Raw genomic sequence first — 17,332 nt, 5'->3', positions numbered from 1 at the left:
CCTAATCTGGGTCATCAGTGACTGCATGCTCAGATTCTGCCATCTCAAAATACAGTAGGTACATTTGGATAATCTCAAAATGCTTCCTAAAAGGAAGATTTGGGACTCTGGTTGTGGAGGGAGTGTTCAGGAGACAGCAAGTGTGCACATGCTAATGAACACAGGTTCAGCATTTGCATTGACCAGTTGCTACCATACAAAAGGACAAAGAAATAGATCACCTACCAGGGCACAGAAGTCAGTTCAGTGCAGCTGGCTGGGGCAAGTGCTGTTCTAGTGCATGGCTGTAAGGAAATATAGCAGTACCCTCTAGGGAATCTCCAGATACACCTACACGCACCTCAGAGCTCTGGTAGAGTCAGAGGAAAACTGTGATGACCTTCTGAGGACCAATATCCAGGTTAGTTTAAACTGCACTTTATCAGAGACAGGAGATATAGAACACAGACATATACAAATAAAATAACATTCTTATATCTCAGCTGAGAGGTTCAACTTCATGATTCCCACCACAAATCTGTAGCCAGCCCCACTTTCTTAAAATAGTCTGAGTAGGTTGAAATACTGTGTCTTCTGCTTCACCAGTCATCCCTCAGATTAGTACTCTGCAATAATTGCTCTGTGCTTCCAACTTCCCATGTCTCTAATGTAGGATATAAAGAGGGTTATCCGTTATGAGCTGAATGCTTGCAGTGTCCTGAGTTGGAGTGGCAGATTAATTAAACATATTGGATTAAAAACACCTGCTAAAGCAGAGAGTGATTGATGAGCAGCGCTATAGCTTGTCCTTTCTACAGTCGTGATAGGAAGTCCTGCATTACAAGGTGCTGCTCAGGTTCTTGTCTGCTGAAGTCTGGCTTCTGTGAAGGGCTAAAGATGTGAGTTCCTCACTAAAGGCACTTTCCAAGATTCTTTGCACCGATTGCCGTACCTTTGCCCTGAAGTCCCGTCCCACAAAAACATAAAGCAAGGGGTTGATGCAGCTGTTGGCATAGGCAAGTGCTGTAGAGAGGTGATCCCACAGAATCAGTGACTCCATCAGTCTTGTTCGAAGACTAGGTACAAGGGAGAGAATCCCAACTACATGGTATGGGGCCCAGCAGATGAAAAATGCAGCTACCACAAACACAATTGTTCGCAGTGTCCTGTTGTGTGACTTGTGAAACTGATTTGCATGTGTTCTGAAAACAATGAGGGTGTAGCAAACTGCCATTATGCCAAAGGGGAGCACAAAGCCAAAGACAGCCCTGGTGATGTTTATTACCGCTGAGGCAAGGGGTACAGAATCATTATCTTCATTGGTAGCTCCCCACAAGTCACTATGATTGTAGATTGAGTAGATTGTAGATTCTTCCAATAACTCATTTACAGATACATTTACAAGATCATCTATGTAATCATCAACACCAGAATTGTACCCACACTCCGTTTTGCCCTCATAAGTGGTTGTCTCACGGTAGTAGAAGACAGGGCAGCAGAAAATGAAGGCCAGCATCCAAATGCCACTACATATTAGCGATATAAATTTCACTGTTCGGTGGTTCTGACACCAGACAGGTTTCATCACCAGAAGGCACCGATCAATGCTGATAGCCACAAGTAGGAAGACACTAGCAAACATGGTGAAGATTATGACTGATGGAATGACTTTGCAGAGAAACCAGCCATAGGGCCAGTGTTCATGAAGGGCCAGGTGAACAATGAAAAATGGCAAGGACAAGCAGCACATGACATCAGCCACAGCGAGGTTTAGGAACCAGACAGTGTTCACAGACCTTTTCATTTTCAGACCAGCTACCCAGATCACCAACCCATTGCCTGGGATACCTATGATGAAAATAATGGTGAAGATTGCAATGCAGACAATTGATTCTGATGCATAATATACAGCAGCCTGTTCCTCTAAAGTGCTGTTGTCCAGAACTTGAGGCATTCTGCAACTGTAAAACAGAAAGCAAATTATTAGCAATTCACATCCTTGGTTCTCGTTAGCCACGCAAGTGCAGGGTGGGGCTTTCCTCTGGCGAGCAGCGGGTGATTAAAAGAGGGCTCTAGAGAGCGCGGCGAACAGGAGCAGGGAAACGGGGACGTGACGTGGCTGGGCAAGCAGGCAGGGGTGCAGGTTTGCTCCTGCTAGTGGGGTTTTTCTTTTGTTGTTTGTTCTGTGTTGGTTGGTTTGGTTGGTTTGGTTTTTGTGGAGTGTTTGAGCCTATCAGTGGCTCCAGGGGCCATTGCAGAAGAAGCCTGCCTGCGGTGTGAACAGGTGAATGATCTACTTTCACTTGTGGCCGAGCTTAGGGGGAAGTAGAAAGACTAAGGAATATGAGGGAAAGTGAAAGGGAAATAGATTGGTGGAGTTCCGCCCTTCCATCCTTGAGGGAGGCCCACCAGGAGCGAGAAGACTCCTATGCCTTCCACTCTCAGACAATAGGAGGATGAAGGGGAGTGGAAATGGGTCCTTACTCAGAGAGGTAATAATAACAACTCCTCCCAACCCCCATCCCCTAGCCAGGTGCCACTTCAGAATAGGTGTGAGGCCCTGGCTCTAGAGGGTCAGCCAGAGGACTAAGTTATCTGCCCAGTGAGCCTCCCAATTATGCTTCATCTGCCAGAGGGATCACCACCTCTAACATTAACAAGAAAAGAAAGGTAGTCGTAGTGGGTGACTCCCTTCTGAGGGGAACAGAGGGCCCCAAATGCCGACCAGACCCATCCCACAAGGAGATCTGCTGCCTCCCTGGGGCCTGGGTATGGGATATCACTGTGAGACTCCCGGCTGATTTGAACCCTCTCATTATTACCCACTGCTGGAAGTGGTATAATATTCCCAGCTGGCAGTGGTGAGATTGAAAAGAGGAGTGTTAGGGCAATTAAAAGGAGCTTCAGGGCACAGTGTCAAGTGGTTCATAGGGCAGGAGAACAGGTCCCTTTGGTGGCAAAGAAAAATTATGAAAGGAATAGGAGAGCCCACATCATCAATAAGTGGTTCAAGGGTTGGTGTCATCAACAGAACTTTGAGTTCTTTGATCATGGGGCAACTTTTTTGGCACCTGGCCTGCTGGAATGGGATGGACTCTGATAAGGGCAGAAGGATTTTAGCTCATGAACTAGCAGACCTCATTGAGAGGGCTTTAAACTAGGTCTGAAGGGGGAAGGGGATGCAGCTGGGCTGTCTGGAAGCAGGCCCAAGGGTAGTAAGCCTGAAATAGGGGTGAAATTTGTAGCCCAGCTGAGGTGCATGTAAAGTAATGCACACAGCGTGGGTAACAAACAAGAGCTGGAGGCCATGGTGCAACAGCAAAGCTGTGATGTAATTGCTATCACAGAAACATGGAGGGATGACTCACATGGCTGGAGCACTGCACTGAATGGCTACAAGCTCTTCAGAGAGATGGGAAAAGGAAAAGAGGTGGAGGGAAGGCCCTTTATATTAGGGAGGATTTTGATGCTGTGGGTATTGAAACTAATGACCACAAAGTTGAATGCCTGTGGGTAAGAATTAGGGGGAAGGCCAACAGTTGTGCTGGGGGTCTGTTATCATCCTCCCAGCCAGGAAGAAGTGGACAACTTATTCTATAAATGGCTGAAGAATGTTTCAGCATCACCAGCCCTTGTTCTTGTAAGTGACTTTAACCTACCAGACATCTGCTGGAAGCTCAATACAGCAGAAAAGAGGCAGTCTCGGAAGTTCTTAGAGTGTGTGGAGGACAACTTTTTGTCACAGCTGGTGAGTGAGCCCACCAGGGGAGGGACTATGTTAGACCTGCTGCTTGCAAATAGAGATGGGCTGGTGGGAGATGTGGTGGCTGGAGGCCACCTGGGGCAGAGTGATCATGAAATAGAGAGTTCTCAATATTTGGCGAAATGAGGAGGAACATCAATAAGACTCTTACATTGGACTTCTGGAGGCAGATTTTGGTCTATTTAGGAGACTTATTAAGAGAGTTCCTTGAGAAGCAGCCCTTAAAAACAAAGGAGTCCAGGAAAGTACTGCAAAACAGAGACCTTGAGGGCACAAGAACAGGTATCTTTTTGTCCCTGTGTGGCGAAAGATGAGTCAACAAGGCAAATGTCCAGCCTGGATGGGCAACAAGGTTTTAAAGGAACTTAGGAATAAAAAGGAAGATCATTCTTCCCTTGTACTTGGCACTAGTGAGGTCACACCTTAAGTGCTGTGTCCAGTTCCGGCCCCTCAGTTTGGGAAGGACGTTGAGACTCTTGAACCTGTCCAGAGGAGGGCAACGAGTCTGGTGAGAGGCCTGGAACCCAAGTCCTACAAGGAACAACTGGGGGAGCTGGGGCTGTTTAGCCTGGAGAAAAGGAGACTCAGGGGTGACCTTATCATTCTCTACAACTTCCTGAAAGGTGGTTGTAGTCAGGTGGGGGTCGCTCTCTTTCTCCAGGCAGCAACTGACAGAACAAAAGGACACAGGCTTAAGCTGCACCAAGGGAAATATAGGCTGGATATTAGGAATAGGTTTTTTACAGAAAGAGTAACAAAGTACTAGAATGGTCTGCCCAGGGAGGTGGTGGAGTCACCATCCATGGATGTGTTTAAAAAAAGACTGGATGTAGCACTGGGTGCCATGGTTTAGTTGAGGTGTTAGGGCATGGGTTGGACTCAATGATCTTTAAGGTCTCTTCCAACCTAGTAATTCTGTGATCCTCCTCCCCAAATTCATCCCTGAGTCAGGTGACAGTACAGAGCTGTCAGGATACAAAGGCATTGCCTACACAAAATTGTTACTAGTGTACCTGTTGTACATCTTCATCATTTTCATAGTGGCTAAACCTGTATGTAAGCTTGCTATTCAAACAGTGGGCTTCATACAGTTATGTTCTCCTATCTCTGTCATCCCTTTGATTTCCATCTGGTTCTTCTTAGTCCCTAAAGTGAAGCTCTCTATTCACATGGCCATGATGTGCCCAGGTGTGTTTCCTGGTTGACTTCCTGCTTCAGAAAGGCAAACCAACATTTTTAATTCCTCTTTCCTTTAAAATGAGCAATTTCTTCTGGCATAACTGGTGAAGTACATTTAAGTTAAGAAAGCAATGCCTGTCTTTCTGTAATCACCCTGCTTCACTTTCTGAATATTACAAATAGAATAGACAGGACATAACTTCTGTTGGCTAAGTGATATTTTAGGGAAGTGACAGTGACCACTTCCTTTTCTTATACATGTGTTCTGAGCTCTCTGGTAGTTCCTTGGAAAGCTTATCTTGACCAGGAGAAAGACAATCTTAACGTTTTAAGATTCTATGAAAGATAAGAAATGAATGTTTAAGAAGAACAGACAGATATTTACTTGTAGAAATAAACATGAAAATACAGAGTAATGTTCTTCAGCCATTTTAGATAGGAGGTGTCTTACTGCAAGACAATGAAGCTGACCTACAGCATACTTAAGTGACATTTTAAAACTATGACCATAGCAGAGGAAGAATGTTAATTGCTCAATTATTCTTGGACTTAGTAAATTTAGAAAGGAGAAGAAAACCAGCAAAGCTAAGACAGAATTGAGGAAAAAAAACCCTGATCTTCATTCTTTAGGCATTAATAGAATTGTCTAAAAAATTCCTGTTAACTAAATCCTTGCTGAATCGATGACAGCAGTTGAAAGGGACTGAAAGGTCCCAAAAAATGCTGCCAAAATGCAAGGAAACTGAATAGGGAAGAGGTGAATACAGCCTGCAGAAGCAACTGAGATGACATAAATAAGACAACTGACCCTTTTTTAACCTCTGTTATGCCAGTACTTAAATACCAGCCAGAGATTGTTGTATGCAGGACTAAATATAAATATCATTTTAAAAAATTCAAATAATCTCACTCTTGCATAACATGCAGTCCGAAAGTGGAGTGATGCATAAGTGTGCATCACTGCTTCACTAAGAAGAAAATGAGATAAACAATTGTAACAAACATCGTAATTTATCAGGTTTCGGTAATATCTGCCAAGAGACTTGTGAGTGAGGGTGACCTGCAAGGAAAGCTATGAAAGACGTTATTGGAAGGCTTAATTTAAAGCTGGAGGCTTAATTTAAAATTCTCCCAAGTTTGTTCCATTTCCTGTGGTCTTGCTGATCTATATAGAAACAATTTTCAGAAGGACAACTGGCGAACAGTGCTGCAAGAGTTGAACCCTGCTGCCTACCCATATAGCTACAGAAAATGGTATGAAGAGGACAGGGAAACAAGGAATGCTGTAAAATAGTAATGCAAGTCCTGCTCCAAAGTAAACTGATGAATCAATTAGAAGATACTGCCCACACTATATTTTCCAGAGTGCTAAAAGGGCCGCAATGTGGTTTGAAAATGAAAGGCACAACTGGAGGAAGGAGAGGGGTTTTCAGGAGTAAAGAATAATAAATAGCAAGTAGATGAGGAAAGCAAAATTCTCCAGTTTATGATACCTACCTGAGCAAAGCAGTGATTTCAGTGTGTTGGAGCAAGTACCATCAATTCTGTCTCTGAAGTGACTGAGAAAACCCTCACATGACATTTTAGGAACTGCATTTTTTTTCCTGTATGCATCCTGTGTCTGCCAAGTGTGTTCTTTCACCCTGATAAAGTGACTCATTTTAATGTAATTTCAAGATTTAGATATGATCAGCTCATAAAATAAAGAGTCAAATCACAGGAATTTTCTCAAAACTGTCAAAATAAAATAGTGCTTGAAATAAAATATTAATAGAGTTATAATCACCGACATATATTTTACTATATTCTATAAGACAACTGAATGACATCTTGACTGTTGACACAGTGTGACCTTTGCTGGAAGTAATTCCTAAGTCCAAACCCTGCCATGTCATAGCCACTTCTATGTCTTACCAGGTGAGCACATTCACCTAGCTAATCTCATTTCTAGGGTTCTTACCAATCCAGATCAGCTTCTGTGCCAGCTTGAGACAGTTTGCTTCATCAAATACAGAACACTGTACTCACCAAACCATGCGTGGTCATGACAAAAGGATTTTAATCTGCTTTTTACTTTTCAGGGTATTAAAAGTCTTGTTTTTAAAAAAGAAATTGACTGACAAAAAGTTAGAAGTGGTTAACTGAAATGGGTGATTTGCACAAAATGTGGCAAGACAATAAAAATGGAAGATTTCCAGGGCAAGGCATTTCTAATGTTTAACTAGGGGGTTCCCTCTTGCCCTTCACAATTTGGGAAATCAAGACTGCTAGCAGAAATGACAGAGCCCATACATACAAGAATCAGCCTCAGTATTTTCATTTTGGTCTGGAAAATGAACTGTGACAGAACAGACTTCTCCTGAGCGTGTCTGTTAAAGACACAGATGCTGCCTCCAACACAAAACCAGAAAAAGGAAGACAGACCAGGGCTGAGCTGTACCCACAAAGATAGACAGGCTGTCAGCAGCCTGCCAGGAAAATTCCTGTAGCTTCATCTTCTTCACAGCTGCCATCCTGCCAGGGGGACTCCTCGAGCCCAGACACGCAGTGCTGATAGGAGCACAGCCTGGTCATCACCATGGGACCTGCTAGTCAAGCCCTGCTTTGCTGGAAGGTCCTTAACCAGTTCTATAATCCAGGTTAAATGTTCTATATCAAGATTTCAACCTCTCTGCTGAATCCTTAAAAACAAACAAACAATAATAAATAAATAATATAAATAAAAATTTAAACTTCAGTGGTTATTGGCAGTGTTTTGTATTTTTTGGTCCAGAGATGCTTGTTTGAACCAAGCTGAAGAATGTTATGTTCTCTGCTGGTTAAGTCTCAATGGAATTGAATGGGAGATGCATTCCTGGCGTTCTGGTGGCTTTGCTCACATGCCTTATAATAGTTGGCCCTTTGCCACTCCCTCATCCGAGATGCTCTCCTTCTAGGGGGACTGTAGGAGGACTGTGGCACGCTGAATGACAGCACTGTGAAGAGGGAGGTGAAATTTAATACTGCTAATTGTGAATCACTGAACTTGGAAAAGCAGCTGGAACTATACACATGGAGGGTGTACTCCCAGTGAGATATTAGTGCTCAATGAAAAAACTTAGCAGTCACTGCAGGAAGTTCTAGTGAAAAATTAGGTCAATAAGCAACTCTATCCAAAAGCTAAATGTAAGTTTCTTCTTGAATTCTGAATGCTGTACTGGTCCTTAATCTTAAGAAGTTATAGAATAAGAAAAAACATAGAGAATGGTGACTAGACAGCCATGGCTGGGAATGGCTCTGTCTGCATTAACTAATGCTATTTCCCTACTGAGAAACAAGCAAACAAACAAAACAACAACAACAAAAGAAAAAAAAGAAAAAAAAAAACCACCAAAAAGCCAAAACCAAAACAAACAACCCCAAAACTAAGCAAAAAAAACCCCAAAAATCAACAAAACCAACCAAAAAAAACCCCACAAAAAACGCAAATAAAAACCAAATGAAACAAAAAACCAATCAAAACCTCAAACTTAGTGATGTTTCTGTGATTATTTTTGCCTCAACACCTCCAGGGATAATGACTCCACCACCCCCCTAGGCAGCCCGTTCCAATGCTTGACATGGAATGCTCAGACATGGCTCTATGTAATTTTAAAATTTCTCCTATGCCTTTTCTCCCACTTTTCAGAGTAAACACTGGTAATTTTTGAGACTCGGTCACAGGACGCTGCACAGCATTGAACTTCAACACCAGTCTCCTCTGAGAAGCCACCGTTAAAAGAATGGTTTAAACGCTGCCAGCCTTATCATTATTGACAAACAAACCAGTATCTGCACCTTTTTCGGGGGAAGACCCACTCCTGAAACTAAGCTTTGCACAGCTGCCGTTTCCATCACTTCCAGCCGCAAATTTCCGAGCTGTGCGCCGCATTTCCTTTTTGGCTTGCTCTTTTACCACAAAGCCACCTAATCCCCGCACCACAGGGAGAGCACGGACAGTGAGGGCGGCAGGAGAGCCCCGGCGGAGCCCGACGGGCAGGTCGGTGCCGTGAGGGCGGCAGGAGCAGCCCCGGGGGAGCCCGACGGGCAGGTCGGTGCCGTGAGGGCGGCAGGAGCAGCCCCGGGACGGGCAGGTCGGTGCCGTGAGGGCGGCAGAGCCACCGCGCCGCTCCCGCCACCCCGGGGGCTGCCCCTAACAAACATGGCCGCACCAGCCCAGCCGCGACACCTGCCAGGTCCCAAGATGGCGCCGGCCGCCACTGCTGTGTCAGGGCCGGCTCCAAGATGGCGCCCTCCAGCCCCCAGCTGCCAGCACCCAAGATGGCTTCCTCCGCTTCACCGACGTGGCCCGCGTCTGGCGCGGCCGCACCGGCGCCCCCAGGCGGTGTCTGCCCTCACCAAAGATGGCGGTGGGCAGCGCCGCTGGTCACTAGGCTGCTGCCGCTCGCTCCTCGCCGGGCTTCGCGGCCGACATGGCGGCGGCCGAGCTGGAGTACGAGTCCGTTCTCTGCGTGAAGCCCGATGTCAACGTCTACCGCATCCCGCCGCGCACCTCCAACCGCGGGTACAGGTGAGGGAGCGTCCGGCGCCCGCGATCGGCCCGGCTTGCCTCAGTCCCTGCCCGCAGGGCAGCCGGGGGCCGGGCTGTGCCATGCCGCGGCCCGGCCTCGTCCCTTGGGAACGCCGTGTCCTGTGGCCGGGAGCAGGTCTGGCCATCCCCTGAGCCCTCTCCAGCGGAGCTCGGGAGGAGCCGCCGCTGGAAGTGCCTGTGGCGGCAGGTGGTCAGCGCCTGCGGGTGGGGGAGCCTCCGCGCCGTGCTGTGGGAGCAGCGGCTGCTCTGTTACCGGGGGGCAGGAGGCCAGGGCAGCTCGCTGTTCCAGGCAGGGCTGACGTCTGCTCCCGCTTTCTGGGTTCTCTGCCATGTGACACTGATGTGCACGTTGGATTTGGCCTGGTGGCTCTCGCAGTGGTGGAGAGGGAAGCAGGGGGAATTCGGAGTGAGTTTTAAGAAGAGGCTGCAGAACCAGCAGTTAGAAATGCCTTCTCTGGTCAGCTAAAAGAAGCGGAGTGTGACTTTGTAAGATGTGCCCACAGGCCTGCTGGAGGAGTGGGTTTGTGAACTCCCTGAACCTGACAGACTGTAGGCGGATATTGTGCCTGGCCAAGGATGTTTGTTTCCAGTTATAAAATCCCGTAGATTTTATAGCACTAAGCCTGCCAGAGTTCAGGAAGTGTTTGTACAATGCTCTCAGGCACATGGTGTCATTTTGGGGTGTCCTGTGCAGGGCCGGAAGCTGGATTCAGTGATCCTTGCAACTCAGAATATTCTGTGATGCTGTAGGTTGGGTTTTTTCTCTCTTTCCTTTTTTTTTCCTTCACAAGAGCCTGTGGCGAAGAGTGTCAATCAAAATATCTGTATGTGTGTTTTGCCTGGTGTAAGTCAGCTGCCTCTAGGCTATGAAGTACTCAGCTGTGTTATTTTACAGCCATAGGGTGGAATAATGGAGTGTCTTTTCAGCATATTACTAATTAATTTTTGGGGTCTTCTCAGTGCTCACAAGTCACTTTTGTGGATTTCCTGTTGAAGTGAATTTCTGTGCTTCTGTCTCCCCTCTTTGGTAAACTTACACAGATGAGGAGTTGATGTTCTCTGGTCTGTGTCTCTTTCCCTTTGCCCAGAGATGCCAGTCAGAGTTGTGTCTCAGTTGGCAGCAGCAAGAGAGGAGCTGAGACCCCATGTCTTATTTGGGGAGGGAAGTGGAATGAGGCAACTGCAGGGGCTGAGGGTTTGGGCAGAGAGATTTCTACTGAGGTGGCTGGGCAGAATTGGAGAGGTTGACTCTGGTCAGTATTCAGCTGCTCTTCCTTTCAGGGCATCTGACTGGAAACTGGACCATCCAGACTGGACAGGGCGGCTTCGTGTCACCTCCAAAGGCAAAACTGCTTACATAAAACTGGAGGATAAGGTTTCAGGTAAGGGAAAGGCTGTGCCTTGCCAAGGCTGTGATTCTGCCCCTCAGCCTGTGTTTCTAAGCCTGCCCAGAGCTGTGCATGGCAGCCCTGGCCACGCTTTAGGAAGTGTTCTGAACACCTGATTCTCTGTCTGCAGGAGAACTTTTTGCCCAGGCTCCTATAGATCAATACCCTGGCATTGCAGTGGAGACTGTGGCAGATTCCAGCCGCTACTTTGTCATTCGAATTCAGGATGGCACTGGTGAGTTGGGGGCCAGCGTAGGTGCCAAGTGCTAGGGGTGGAGGAGACCCAGGTGGAGCTGGGAGTGTGCCAGGAGGATGAAAATGATTTTGGGAATGCTGAAAAGGCCAGGTGGTGTGCCTGAAGGGATCTGAGGACAAGGTAATCAGAAGAGGTTCTCTACATTGCACAAAGTCCAGGGGCTGGGCTGGGAAGGAACATTTGGTTTCCAAGCACGCTCTGTGGGAGGACGGGTGCATCCTGAAGGCTGGGGACAATGAACTGCTGTGAGCTGCTGGCATCCAGCTGCAGGTGTGTCAAAGAGAGGTAGCACAGAGTGGTTTAGGACAAGCAGAGGGATTTGTGGCCCAGTTGCAGGGCACTTCCAGTGACTCCTCCTGTCTCCTTGCCAGGACGAAGTGCTTTTATAGGCATTGGCTTCACAGATCGGGGTGATGCCTTTGACTTCAACGTCTCTTTGCAGGATCACTTCAAGTGAGTTTTGCTTTTTGGAATGCTATTTTTCCTCTTGCCTGTAGAACATGGTGGGTGGTGGTGCATGTTCATTTAGCACAGGTTTCCTTGGGGTGGCCCTGAAGTCTTGCTCTGGCAAGGGACACTTGTGTGTGCTGCCAGCATGCAAGCTGAGAGCCCCTGCAGGGTCAGATCTGTATGTCTTAAGCTTAGGTCCTGTGATGCTCCAAGTGCAGTGTTAAATAGCTCCATGGGTTTGTTGTGGTCCTAGCTTTGTGCTGTGTGACACCGGGAGTAGGGAGGTAGCTGGTTTGACAAGGCAAAGTAGTTTGGTGGGATGGATGGAGAAACCACACGTTTTTCTAAAACGCTGTTCCTTTTTGACACAGGGTCTCATGCTTTCCTCTCTTCTTTTAAGGTGGGTGAAGCAGGAGACTGAAATCTCCAAGGAGTCCCAGGAAGCTGACACACGTCCCAAATTAGACTTAGGGTTTAAGGAAGGGCAGACCATCAAACTAAACATAGGGGTAAGCAGACCAGTTTACCCTGCTTGTTTCTCTGGATGTGCCGATGAAGATTCTTCTTTACACTTCCTTTTTTTTTTTTTTTTTAAACACAGAACATGACGTCAAAGAAAGGAGGAGCAGCCAAGCCCCGTGTGTCTGGATCAGGGGGCCTAAGCCTGCTGCCACCCCCACCAGGAGGCAAAATTGCAGTCCCTCCTATACCTCCCCCTTCTTCCACAGCCATTGCCAACCATGTCACACCACCACCTGTGCAGAAATCCTGTAATGCAAGCAGTGCAGGTAAACCTTAGCACTGAGCCATCAGTTTGTCAGACACTGGCTGTGCTGCTTCAGCAAACTGTGTTCAACCTAGTGCCAGCAGTACCCTCTGAGACATGGTCTGTCCCAAGGATTTTGGTCTCTTTGGCAGCTCCAGTGTCCCCAGTGCAAGAAAGATGTGGATCTGTTATACTGGGTCCAGAGGAAGGCCATGGGAATGGTCAGAAGGCTGGAACAACTCTCCTGTGAAGAAAGACTAAGAGGATTTGGGTTGTTTAGCCTGGAGAGGACAAGGCTCTGGGGTGATGTCTCACTGTGTAAAGAGAGCTTGTAAGAAAGATGGAGAAAGACTTCTTACCAGGGCTTGTAGTGACAGGGCAAAGGGTAGAGGCTCAAACTGAAAGAGGGTAGATTACACTGGATATAAAGAAGAAATTTTTACCATGAGGGTGGTGAAGCCCTGGAACAGGTTGCCAAGAGAAGCAGTGGATACTCCTTCATTTGAAATGTTCAAGACCAGATTGGACAGGACTTTGAGTAACCTGATTTAGTGCAAGATGTCCCTGGTCATGGCATGGCAGTGGGAGTAGATGAGGTGGTCGCTGGAGGTCCCTTCCAACATAAATCATCCTGTGATACTGTAACAAAGAGGTTGCTGCAGTCCTCTGGATGCTGTGTTAAAAGTCCAGACACCATGCAGAGGTGTCTGGAGAGCTGATGATCCCTTTGTGAAGGCTGACTTCAGCAGTGCTGTACACAGATTTGAGTGAGAAGAAAACACGAGCTTCTGAGCAGGGCTCATGTGGTCCCAGTGTGTGGTTTGTACTTTTGAGGTGGTGGCTGTTATGATTGCTGAGCTTGGGTTGAGTCTGAGCCTTATGTCTGCTGGGAGAGGTAAAAAGTGACAAATGTGTCAGGTGATGTGCTGAGTGGAGACTGAATAGTTCCTGGAGACAATGTACCCTTGCAGTGTCAGCTGGAGGTGTGCACATTTAGCAAAAGGAGATGCTGTTAAAACAAGCCCCTCAAAATTCTGAATTCTGCAGGGAAAGCTGGAGTCCCTTCAAAGATTTTCTGCCCTGCATCCAGGAGTTTAAGTTGACAGTTAAAATGCCTATAAGGTTTTCTGGATAAGCTGATGTATTTTTTTTTTTTCTCTCTCTCTTCTGCTTTAGATATTCTTTTAGATTTAGATGCTCCTGCAGCTGCATCCAAGGCACCAGTATCAGCTACCACAGATCTCTGGGGAGACTTCAGCACTGCATCCAGGTAAACTGTAATGAATGGAACAGAAGAAGGGTAGTGTCCTGATGGGTGTGGGAAGAACGAGAAGTTAAGAAGTCTTACTGCATCTCCTTATTTGATTTTCCTTTTTTTTTGTTTCAGTGCTGTTCCAAATCAGGCTCCTCAGCAGTCCAACTGGGTCCAGTTCTGAATTATCAAAGCAGTGGAATGGGACAAATTGATGACCTAGAAGCACCAAATGGGATCAGAGGGGGCACAAACCTCTCTAGTCTTCAATCAAACTGGGACAATCCTTCATTTTTAGATCAGACCTTCACTTAAACTTCCTATTTTTGATCCCACTGAACCTAAAGAGAACATACTGATTCCTCCCAAGATGGGCAAGGAGAAAAGAGGTAGCCTTATCGCCTCCATCCACTTGGCCATTACATGGTACATCCTAGCTCTTTTTCACTGTCTTCCCGTGCAGGGAAAGCAAGAATCTTGAAGAAAGTGGGTACAGGAGGAAGCTGGGTAGATGCCTCTGGGTTCCTTGTCCTTCAAATTTTCTCTGGCTAGGCTGTTGCTTTTTGTGGCTGCTTTCAGTAGTGGCTGCAGCCCCTGCAGTGCTGAGGACAGCTGCATTTGGCTACACCTGCTAAATGGAACCTCTAAGGAGATAGGTCTTTTCTCAGCACAAAACCCTCTTGGATTAATGACATCTGTGGTGAGGAGTGACTCTCCCCATGCACACACTACTCTTCCGTCTTTGGTGCAATTCTTGGTAGTGCTGCATGTCCTTGTGCTCCTGTGGGAGGAGTCATGCAAGTCCTTGAGTAGGCCTGCTGCTGTTGCGCTGTAGTTCCAGGTGGGCACTCTATCTCAAGGCTCCTGATTTGGATTGCAGGTTCACTGGAGGAACTTCTCTCATTTTAACTCCTTTCTCCCCAGGCAAAGGCCTCACTGTCACTGAGCTGTTTTAACTGGAAATAGCTTTAAAGTGAAAAAAAAAAAGCATGTTTTTACAATTTGGTAGTTACTTGTACTAGATGACAAGCAGGTGATTCCCACCACTCAGCATTTCATGTTCCTGCATCACTATCCTGAGCCCTGGCCTTGTGTTGTGACTCGGCACTGTGTTACAAGTATTGCATATCTACAGTAAGAATTATGGTGGGACAAGAGATTATTCTGTGATGGACAGTCTCCTTCCCCTTTTTAACTCACTCATTTGAGCAAGAAATGTATAGTAGGCTCAATCCTCAGATCTGTGGGAGCAAAATTCTCACACCTCTGTTCCTTATTTTGGCTTTTCTTCTGAATCCGACTTTTAGGGATGTGAGCTGGTTATTGAACTTATATTTTTATTTTTAATGTGTCCAAGCCCCCTCTATTTCCTGTGTGGTTAAGGGAGTTAGAAAGAGGTAAAAAGCCATGACTTCCTACTTTTTCTTTGGGAGAGTTTTGTGAGGCAGCGTGGACACTCTTTCATCTTCAGCAGCTGTGGATGTGATCTGGGGTATAAGTCTGTTGGTTACTGTTGGTGAACTCACAGGGCAGTCTGGAAACCTCACGCTGCTGAATTGCTACCCTTCATGCTAGCACAGAAGCCCCAAACACTAGCTGGGAAGTTGGTCTCAGTAACTCTTGGCTGTACCCAGTTGCTGGAACACTAGGGCATTGGTGCTTTGCTGGGAAGCTTCTTCCTGTTTTGAACACTCAACACATCAACACTTTTCTGTCTCTAGCACACCTACGCCAGGAAATGTTTCCCTTTGAGCAAAAATTTTCTGGTGAGGCTTTTAAAAGAGTAGTTAGATGTATGCACCTTGTATTGGCAAAGGTCTTTTGTCATTTTTGTCTGGCTACAGTGAGGGCATTTTGGAGACAGTTTCGCTTAGACCATCCCTCTGGGGAGGAACATTCTTGAAATAGCTCTAAAGCTGCTGCAGTTCCACTTGTGGAAGTGGGGACCAGACTGCTCTTGGATGTGTTTTAAGTAGTCATTTAACCCTGATTCCCTGGCTCTCTTGGTGTTTCCCCCTGCCAGCCCTCCCCTGCCTTTATAGTCACTCCTGCAGTCTCACTGTACTTCAACTTCTTGCCTCCTGAACTTGTGGATGGCTGTAGTCTGCAAGCAACATCAGAGACTCCTGGGTTGGCATTTTGTTTTCTTTGTCTTTTTGTTTGCTCACGTCCTTGTGAGGTCCTGTCATTTCAACTATTTCAACTATGTATCAATTCCCCAACCAAGGAAGTTGATGGCACCAATTAACAACTTAACTAGGAGCCTCTTCTGTATTGTCTTAGTATTCTGGAGATAATATATTATGTATTTGAAAAGCTGAAGAAGCAAAACTTAAAGATATATGTATATAAAGCATAAGATGTACCGGTGCAAATGGTAATTAAACAAGTAATACTGGGGAAAAAAATATGATAAGTATTTTAAGTTGTCAAAATGTTTTTGCTTTGGAAGCCTCTAGTTTGAAGGTCTGCATGTCTCCAGCAAGATCCTCACAGCCTGCTTATCCTTCTGCATATCTGTTGTGGCCTGCAGACTGAACAAAACCACTCCAGGAGTGATGGGTTCAGGTTCTGTCTGGGCAAAGAGGTAGGAGTGTGGAAAAAGGACACAAAAATGACACGGCTGTTCCACATACGGCAAAAAAACTGGCACAGTACCAAGCACAAATCAACAACATGGAAACAGGCCTGAGTGTAGGTTCCTGGGGGACTTGGTAAGTGTGGATAAAACAAGTAAGTGAGAAGACTTAGTTGCCCTGATATTTAGCATTTCAGACATTAAAGGCTTCTACAGCCTGCAGATATTTTCAAAAATTATTCTTTCCATGCTGGTAGATGGGAAACAGTTTCTGCCTGCTAGAGAGATGGTCAAGGTGAGCCAAGTGGGCCCTTTGTTAGGGGCAGCAAGGACAGACTGGAAAGAGAGGAAGCAGGAAGATGAGTCACAGCAGGGCAGGCGGGGGCAGTGGCCTCACCAGCAGAGGAGCAGTCCTGAAGTACCTAAGCACAAAGAACAGGTCAGGATGAGGATTGGATAGCAGAGTAGGTGGCCAGACAAGGACATGGCTGTGCTAGCTCAGGCAGGGTCCAAGGGTGACACTTAGCTATGATAAGGTCAATGTTGCTGAGGTTTCTCAAAGCCAAACACCTCTATTACTTAAACTGGACCTGAGTCCAGCCAATCCCCTAGGAGGTGAAGAATATATTCAGGGCCCTGACATTGTTCTATCAAGCCTGCTTGCAGCCATCTTGCACAGCATGCTTGCTCCACGTTTCTCTGCCAGACAGCAAAGCTGTGTATATGGTTGTGTTGGAAGTACAATACAAGTCTTGTGGCCTGGGTAAAGATAAGAAGTCTTAACCTTTTAAGTCAGCTATTTGAATTGTCAAGCATTCTAGTATCTGTAGTGCCTGGAGGAAAAAAAAAAAAAAAAAAAGACATTTTTTCAGCTCTAGGACCAAAGCTTTTACCTTATTTTCATAAATAGGATGGGTATGTTGTATAGGTCCTGGCAGGAAGAAGATGTAGCATTTTACCCATAAGCTATGTTGGAGCTTCTCAGACCTTTCAGTAGGTACTTACAGCAGAAACAGTTGAAAAGCCTAAAAGGGTCTTTCTCCAGAGCAGGAGAATTTTCAGATTCTCCTAAGGGAAGTGCTGGGATATTTCTGTTTGTGCATAAAGAAGTACAGAAGACTGGGAAACAGGTCATGAGGGAGAGCTTAGTC

At 46.3% G+C, this 17,332-nt stretch overlaps 2 protein-coding genes across 2 annotated transcripts; one reads left to right on the top strand and one right to left on the bottom strand.

Annotated features, from left to right (window-relative positions):
* Positions 1 to 401: 401 nt before the first annotated feature.
* On the bottom strand, positions 402 to 9,186 carry C3AR1 (complement C3a receptor 1). Its single transcript, XM_004186148.6, has 2 exons — positions 6,419 to 9,186; positions 402 to 1,940 (listed from the first exon to the last, which is right to left on the bottom strand). The coding sequence occupies exon 2, from the start codon at positions 1,931 to 1,933 to the stop codon at positions 818 to 820; it is 1,116 nt and encodes a 371-aa protein (XP_004186196.4). The 5' UTR covers positions 1,934 to 1,940; positions 6,419 to 9,186; the 3' UTR covers positions 402 to 817.
* A 70-nt stretch (positions 9,187 to 9,256) lies between these two features.
* Positions 9,257 to 16,011, top strand: NECAP1 (NECAP endocytosis associated 1). Its single transcript, XM_002193463.7, has 8 exons — positions 9,257 to 9,470; positions 10,773 to 10,873; positions 11,010 to 11,114; positions 11,507 to 11,588; positions 11,986 to 12,094; positions 12,187 to 12,373; positions 13,528 to 13,621; positions 13,739 to 16,011. Exons 1-8 carry the CDS (start codon positions 9,373 to 9,375, stop codon positions 13,785 to 13,787), a joined length of 825 nt encoding a protein of 274 aa, XP_002193499.3. The 5' UTR covers positions 9,257 to 9,372; the 3' UTR covers positions 13,788 to 16,011.
* Positions 16,012 to 17,332: the final 1,321 nt, after the last annotated feature.

Source organism: Taeniopygia guttata, chromosome 1, assembly GCF_048771995.1.
Source record: "Taeniopygia guttata chromosome 1, bTaeGut7.mat, whole genome shotgun sequence".
Classification (NCBI taxonomy): domain Eukaryota; kingdom Metazoa; phylum Chordata; class Aves; order Passeriformes; family Estrildidae; genus Taeniopygia; species Taeniopygia guttata.
Note: the sequence above shows the minus strand (reverse complement) of the source record. Positions and strands in the feature narration are given on the sequence as shown.